This window comes from Myotis brandtii, unplaced genomic scaffold (assembly GCF_000412655.1).
Source record: "Myotis brandtii unplaced genomic scaffold, ASM41265v1 scaffold1167, whole genome shotgun sequence".
Lineage (NCBI taxonomy): Eukaryota > Metazoa > Chordata > Mammalia > Chiroptera > Vespertilionidae > Myotis > Myotis brandtii.
This window is the reverse complement of record NW_005354039.1, coordinates 961,242-969,790: the sequence shown is the minus strand read 5'-3', so window position 1 is coordinate 969,790 and position 8,549 is coordinate 961,242. Positions and strand designations below refer to the sequence as shown.

General features: G+C 40.3%; 1 protein-coding gene across 1 annotated transcript in view; it reads left to right on the top strand.

The window, feature by feature from the left end:
* RPA1 (replication protein A1, 70kDa) overlaps positions 1 to 8,549 on the top strand; it is a 54,470-nt gene that overhangs the window by 22,364 nt on the left and 23,557 nt on the right. The window contains exon 5 of the mRNA XM_005858304.2: positions 2,359 to 2,447. Coding sequence (XP_005858366.1) covers positions 2,359 to 2,447 — 89 coding nt within the window. The remainder of the gene's footprint in view (positions 1 to 2,358; positions 2,448 to 8,549) is intronic.

Sequence of the window (8,549 nt, the reverse complement as noted above, 5' to 3'; positions counted from 1 at the left end):
AGAAACATCAATGTGATGGAGACATATCGATGGTTGCCTCCTGCATGTGCCCCTACTGGGATGGAACCTGCAACCTAGGTATGTGCCCTTGCCTGGAAATCGAACCCACAATCCTTCTGTGTGCAGACCGACGCCCCCACCACTGAGTCACACCTGCCAGGGCAATATAATTCGTTCTTTATCCTTATGCAGTTTCTCACTGACTGGATGTTGCTGGTTATATCCCTATAAAGTCGTAATGTGTTTTTATCTGTGTTTTCTGTACATTTGGATTGGTGTGTGCTTGTGATATGCTGCTGGATTCATCTTGCTAACATTTTATTTAGGTTGTATGTATATTATAAAACACGTTTTGGGTTTTTTTTAGTGTGTTTTCTCTAAGGTTTTAGTATTAGGATAATGCTAAGTGATTGATAAACCTTCCTTTTTCTTTTTCCTTTTAGGAACTAATTTGTATAATTTTGGAGGGGAATATCCACCACTAAATATCTATCTGATCGTTTTTATAGAGAATCTGTATCTGATTTTCAGGAATAGATAGTTTCAAACTTACTTTATTGAAATAATATAACCTTTATATGAAAACCTGATATAAACTTGATATAAAAATCTGATAAAAAGTAGCACAAACTGACCATTTGTATGTAAAAATTCAAAATAATGGCCATCAGATGCAACATGAAGTTGAGTTTATAACTCCTTAAATATTGCTTCAACCCATCCACCTTTTAAACGTTTTTATCAGTATTGCCACTACCATCAATTCTTTTCTGTTGGTCTCTCTGCCTCCACTTGTGTTTCCGTAAAATTCCTTTTTCATGTTGTGTTTTCTTTAAAATACAGATATGATCATGACGTTCTTACAAGTTTGTATTGAGCAACAACTGTGGACCAGTTGTGCATTAAGCACAAGAGGATACCTGCCCTCATCGAAAGTATAGTCTAGTAGGAGAAATAGATGATCAAATCATGAATATGCAATTATATATACAGGGGTGGGCAAAAGTAGATTTATAGTTGTGAATGCAAAACAGTTTATTCTTGTATCATTAATTATTGTATTTTCCATATGAACAACTGTAAACCTACTTTTGCCCACCCCTGCATGCACAAATAAATAAATAAATAATGAACATATATACTATCCTATATAATAAAAGCATAATATGCAAGTTGACTGAATGGTGGAATGACCGGTTGGCCCAGCGAGCAGGCAGCACCAGGCCAGCCAAGGTGCTTGCCAGCGGGCAGAGGGGGGGGGCAGGGCCGGCCAGCACCGTCCCCTGACTGGCCCACCAGTTGCCTCCTGCAGAGGGAGGCCAGACTGCGGCTTAGGCCCGCTCCCCACGGAGCAGGCCTAAGCCGTCAGTCGGACATCCCCTGAGGGCTCCCGGGCTACAAGACGGCACAGGCCAGGCTGAAGGACCCCCCCCTCCCACTCCCAGTGCACTGGGCCTCTAGTATAGTAATAATTTTATGTTCATATATGTTAATTAAACCCCATAGAAGTGAGCTGAAGGAAAGCAATCATGGCTATAGAAAAGAGGATAACAGAAACCTGATCTAAACTAACGTTTAGGGAAGTGTCTCTTGAAGAAGTGATATGAGATGAAAGCCAAAAAATGAGTATTAGAAGAGGCAGAATAAGAGAAGGCCACCACATCAGAGTGGCATATGCAAAGGCCCTGTGGCAGGAGAGAGCATAGCATATACCAGAAGCTGAAAGAAAACAGTGTGCCTATAGAGCAGGGATCCTTGGGGAACTAGTGTGAGATGAGCTGGAGTTTAGCAAGGCCAGACCATACAGAGCCTGAAGGCCACATGAAAGGGTTTTTTTGGCCTGTGGCCCTTGGGAAGTTATTGCTGGGTTTTAATCAGAGTTAAAAATAGGTCAAAGAACTGTATATTCTTAGGTAATAATTACTTAAAAAGAAACCTACAGTCATATTGGTTTTCACCGGGAAAGGTAATTGTTTAGATAAGGGTTATGTTTCTAAAAACAGATAATCTCTTGTTGTGCCACATATTCTTGTGCTTATCAATCTAAATTCTTATCATATCATTTGCTCCTTGAAGATAGTAAGGACACTGCATTTTAATTAAGGGACGAGATGAGAAATGAAAACCCTGTGATCATAAAAAGCCTTGATAATGATGCAGTGAAAGATTAAGGGAAATACTTATGTAGGAATTGCCATCATATATTTCTCAAGTTATTCAGTAAGGAAAACCAGCTGACAAAGGGAAATAGTTTTTATCAAAATGATTATTGGGGGAAAGCTTTTTAAGGAGCTTGTCATGTGAAGGGCTTCCGAATTTATTTTTTTCTAACTTGATTCTCTTTCTTTGCCTTTCTAGGAGAGTAGTTATTTTGATGGAGTTAGAGGTTTTGAAATCAGCGGAAGCGGTTGGAGTAAAGATTGGCAATCCAGTGCCCTATAATGAAGGTAAAATGCTTTTTATAGGTTGTAGCACTCAAATGAATACCTCTCTATAGATCTGGAATTCTACCTTTTGGATTCAGTTTGATTTGTTAGTCTTAATAAAACTAGTGATTTGGGGGCCTGGGACCCAGGTTCTTTCAGTTTTCTTCAGCACTGAAGAAATGATGATTAGATTCCGTAAAGGAAAAATCTCTCCTCTGTTTTTCTCTTTACTCAACACTCACATTTCCAGCACTTCAGTGACTAGATGTAGGCAGAGTTTCCCCGCACTAACCAGTTCTTGAATTCTCTGTGGACACCAGCTGGGAGTCCTATAATTCAATTCAGTTCAGTTCTGATACTACCTGCTCGGAGTTAGCATCAGATCCCACAGGCTGACGGCTCAATCCCATAGGACTGCTTCCTCCAAAACAGTTATATCAGACCGATTCTGCCAGTGCAATTGTAGCTTAGGTTGGGAGATAGGTTACTGGTGCTTCCTGTGCTTGCCATTTTCCCAGAGTCCTCTCAACAGTGATTATCCCTCTCTCTCTCTTTTTAATTTATTGATATTAGAGAGAAAGGGGGAGCGAGAGAAGCATCGATTTGTTGTTCCACTTGTATGTGCCCTGACGGGGGATTAAGCCCTCATCCTTGGCGTATTAGGATGATGTTCTAATCATCTGAATCACCTGGCCAGAGCAACAGTGATTATCTTTTTTTTTTTTTTAATATGTTTTTATTGCTTTTAGAGAGAGAGGAAGGGAGAGGGAGAAAGAGAGAAAAACATTGACTGGCTGCCTCCTGCATGCCTCCTACTGGGGATCGAGCCCGAAACCCAGGCATGTGCCCCAATGGGAATCGAACCGGTGACCTCTTGGTTCATGGATTGACACTCAACCACTTTGCCACACTGGCTGGGCGGTGATTATCTCTTGATGGATAGGAACAGTGTGGCAGGAGACAGGGTGGGAGTAAGATTTCTCTGAATACATAATTTTGTAGTTTTGACTTGAAAGCGTGTAACTATATTAATCTATTCAACAATTAATGTTTCTTTTAAAAGCTATCTGAATATCTTCAATTTTTAAAAATTATATAAGTTTTAATGAATGAATATGTACAAAAGAGGCAGGATAATATGTACACTATCTTGTCTTTAAAAAAAAAAATCCTCACCCGAGGACATTTTCATTGATTTTGAGAGAGAGGGGAAGGAGGGAGACAGAGAGAGAGAGAAGAAAACATCAATTGTTTGCCTCTTGCATGTGCCCGGACTGTGGCCAAGGACGGAACCCACAACCTAGGTATGTGCCCTGACTGGGAATCAAACCCGGGACCTTTTGGTGTAAGGATGACATTCCTGTGGACTGAGCCACACTGGCCAGGGCTATTTTTTATTCTGCTTTTTAAAAGACTTTCAGCTTAAAGATAGTTCCATATGTATATACACTTGGAGATCTTCCTCTTTTTTTTAAATATAATTTTTATTTATTTCAGAGAGGAAGGGAATAGGAGAGAGAGACAGAAATATCAATGATGAGAGAGAATCATTGATCAATCGGCTGCCTCCAGCACACCCACACTGGGGATCGAGCCCGAAACCCGGGCATGTGCCCTGACCAGGAATCGAACCACGACCCCCTGGTTCATAGGTCTACGCTCAACCACCAAGCCACGCCAGCTGGACCTCCCTCCCCTCCTTTTTTTATGGTTATAGAGTGTTCTGTTGTGTGGCTGCTCCATAATATAACTAGCCCTTTATTGATGGATACTTGAGTTGTTTTCATATTGTTACAATACTACTGCAATGAATAACTTTGTATATATGCAGGTCTATGGGCAGATGGGGTTTTATTGCCAGAAATGAGATTGCTGGATCAGTGGGTAAATGCATCTGTGGTAGAAAGGTAGTGGGTATGGTTGGAGTCCCCTCCATGGAATGTTATCATTTTGCATTCCCACCAGCAAGGCATGAGAATATTGGTTTCTTCACAAGTGTGTGAAGAAGCTATGTGAATATTAATAGCATCCTCTCTTGTTAAAGTTCTGAATATTTGCCAATCTGATAGATGAAAACTGGCATCTCCATGTAGGTAGCTGTATTCTGAGCAAGGTGAGCATCCCTTTAAACACTTAAGGGCCTTTTATTCCTTGTGAACTAACTTTTGTATTATTTATTTGTCTTTTGGATTATTTGTCTCTTTTTTTCTCAATTTTTAAGAGTTCTTTAAAAAGTAGAGAGAGGGGGCGGCAAGTATGTCTCTGTGGTTGAGCATTGACCCATGAACCAGAAGGCCAGGATTTGATTCCCGTCAGGGCAAATGCCTGGGTTATGGGCTCGATCCCCAGTAGGGGGCATGCAGGATGCAGCCGATCGATGATTCTCTCTCATCATTGATGTTTCTTTCTCTCTCTCCTCTCTTCCTTTCTCTGAAATCAATTAAAACAACAACAACAAAAAAACATACTTAAAAGTAGAGGGAGAGCAATCCATTTTCTCCGATACGAGTTACAAAGTCTTTTTTATTCTGCTTCTGGTGTTTCTGCTATGCAGCTGTGTTTTTGTTTTTAGAAGTTGACTTTTCCAATTATTTTATTATGACTTTGGGATTTGAAGCTGTAGTTAGAAAGGTCTTCCTTGCTCCAAAGTTAAGACATTCACCCATGTTTTATACTAGTACCTGCAAGATTTTATTTTTTACATTTAAATAATTTATCCTGCTTTTGTCTTACCATTGTGGTTTCTTGGTTTGTAGTGTTTGGGGCTTCACTTTCACATAATTTAGAATTTGTGGGTTTTCTTAGTTCCCTAGTTTCATTAAAGATGTAGTCTGTATACGGGTGTTTGGGTCTAGTGTGGGTATTTATTCTCTTCGTTGCTCTATGTAATTTTTAGGAGAAGTGGGCAGATTTGGAACTAGGTCATTACCATGCTTCTTCCAGAAATGGGACCTCTAGCTGGAACCGGTTTGGCTCAGTGGATAGAGCGGCGGCCTGCGGACTGAAAGGTCCCAGGTTCGATTCCGGTCAAGGGCATGTACCTGGGTTGTGGGCACATCCCCAGTAGGAGGTGTGCAGGAGGCAGCTGATCGATGTTTCTAACTCTCTATCTCTCTCCCTTCCTCTCTGTAAAAAATCAATAAAATATATTTTTAAAAAAAAAGAAAAAGAAATGGGACCTCTAGATTTTATTTTATTTCATTTTTTATTCCTCACCCAAGGACATGCTTAGAGAGAGGAATGGGGGAGAGAGAGAGAGAAACATCAACCCTTTCATAGGCTCCCCGACTAGGGATCAAACCTGCAACCCAGGTGTGTGCCTGCCCAGGAGTTGGCTTATCTTACTCTCAGCTTTCAGGAAGGACAGCTAAGACAGCGTTTCTCAGCATCTCCAGGAAATCTTTGGATGCTGTAGAGGTGAGGGAGAGATGATGGTGCCCAATTTTATCACCTTTGGCCATATTTCTAATGTGTTTTTTTATGTTGACTTTAATTGAATGATTGTTTGGACATTTTGTGTTTCAAGGGCAAAAGCATTTGGAATAAAGATAAAAGGTTAAAAGTTAATTACTGCTTGGGGTTAGAACTATAGAACTGTGGGGAAAACTCCTTTGTTTCAGTATCCATTTCCACTGGTTCTTCCCTTTCTTCAGGATCTGTTTAAGTGCAGGGGGAATGAGAAAATTTTTCTGTTTAGGGTTATTTGCTATTGAATGTCTTTGTAACTAGGTCAATAACCGGTGTTACTTGGGCCATGATAGAAATGGCTTTGTCACAATGATTGCTACCAGTTTCACAGAAATGTTTGCTAATTGTCTATTGTGAGAGCAAGGGAACTGCTATTAGTGGGTAGAGAAGGAAAGTTAGGTTTGTATCCTCCCATCACCTAACCCAGAACCTCTGACATATCAGGTGATCAGTAAAATGATTGACTATGCCGAAACCGGTTTGGCTCAGTGGATAGAGCGTCGGCCTGTGGACTGAAAGGTCCCAGGTTTGATTCCGGTGAAGGGCATGTACCTTGGTTTCGGGCACATCCCCAGTGGGAGGTGTGCAGGAGGCAGCTGGTCGATGTTTCTCTTTCATCGATGTTTCTAACTCTCTATCTCTTTCCCTTCCTCTCTGTAAAAAATTAATAAAATATATTTAAAAAATAAAATGATTGACTAACTCCATCCCAGAAATAGGCAGAAGAATTCCAAAATGTGCACTGAAATTGTTCTATGGTACTAGTACTAACTACATCACATAAATACAGGATTTTCAAAATGTGAGAAATGAAACTTCAAACACAATTCCTGTTTCTTACAATACTGGATTGGATGATTTTAAGTCTCCCATATTAACCACTATATATTTTTGTCAATATGTATATCAGTTCTACGTACCTACACCATTTCTAACTATAATATTTTACTTAGACTTAAATTTCTTACATGCTACTTCATAGTATTGCTTATTATTACTAGTTGGATTTTTTTTCAGCCCAATTCTGTCTGTTTCTGCCAGCAGGAAATTATAACTATTGGATTGACTCTTTATAGTCTTTGTGCCTGTTGTTAAGAAAGCACTTGTTAGTAGAAATTGAGTTTTTGTCACTCTGTACTCCATCGTGCGTTACCTAATTTTTATCTGCTGGTGGCTCACTTGCCATTATAATGATAATAAAAGTGATAGACCAGTGGTTCTCAACCTTCCTAATGCCATGACCCTTTAATACAGTTTCTCATGTTGCGGTGACCCTCAACCATAAAATTATTTTCGTTGCTACTTCATAACTGTAATTTTGCTACTGTTATGAATCGTAATGTAAATATCTGATATGCAGGATGTATTTTCATTGTTACAAATTGAACATAATTAAAGCATAGTGATTAATCACAAAAACAATATGTAATTATATATGTGTTTTCCGATGGTCTTAGGCGACCCCCGTGAAAAGGTCGATCGACCCCCGAAGGGGTCGTGACCCACAGGTTGAGAACCGCTGTGATAGACCCTGGTTGGTTTGGCTCAGTGGATAGAGGGTTGGCCCAAGGTCTGAAGGGTCCCGGGTTTGATTCCTGTCAAGGGCAAGTACCTCAGTTGCAGGCTTGATCCCTGGCCCTGGTCAGGGCAAGTGTGGGAGGCAAACAATTGATGTGTCTTTCTCACATTGATGTTTTTCTTTCTCGCTCTCTGTCTCTCCCCCTCTCTTCCACTTTCTCTAAAAATCAATGGAAAAATTGATTAACTGAGGATTAACAATAACAACAAAAAGATAGGTGTGAGTGCAAGTAACTTGAACTAGAGTCTACTTTTTAAAATATATATATATATTTTTATTGATTTCAGAGAGTAAGGGAGAGGGAGAGAGAGAGAAATGTCAATGATGAGACAGAATCATTGATTGGCTGCCTCCTGCACGCCTTCTCCTGGGGATCGAGCCCACAACCCAGGCATGTGCCCTTGACTGGAATCAAACCTGGGACCCTTCAGTCTGCAGGCCGACACTCTCTTCATTGAGCCAAACCAGCTAGGGCTAGAGTCTACTTTTAAATATCCCATTTTCCTCCTGGGTCTGAGCCAGTTATATGAAGCCAGCATAGAACAAAAGAGTCTACGAATTACAATCTTGATCCTTCTTACTGAAATGGTTTGATTTGCAGGTGGCACAAAACATTATCAGAAGTTGAGTCTGTGCACTTCTGTTTTGGGGTATAATTTTATATTTTAGAAAGATGTTTATTTAGCTGTAGACTAATTTCTTTCAGGTCTGTGGTCAGTGGCTGTATTGCAGTGCATTAAATTGAAGAGCAATGGTTGCTCTTTAGGATGCACCAGGGCCCTTGCCATCCAGTTACTTTGAGACTGTCTCTTGTGTCCTGTGCCAGATTTGCAGATGTAGTCCAAAGCAGGAGTTGATGATTGCTCTGATAAGTAGATTAGTTGCTTTTCCTAGCTACCAGATATTAAGGTTATTAGTTATGTTCTATGTAATTAGAATTTTAGCTGCCAGAATTGGTTGCTTACAATTAAAAATTAACTGCATAGTGAAGCAGGTGGATCTAATCAGACAAATCTGGGTTCAAGATGACGTTTTGCCTCTTCCTCGCTGTGTGACTTTGGGCAAGTTACTTGACC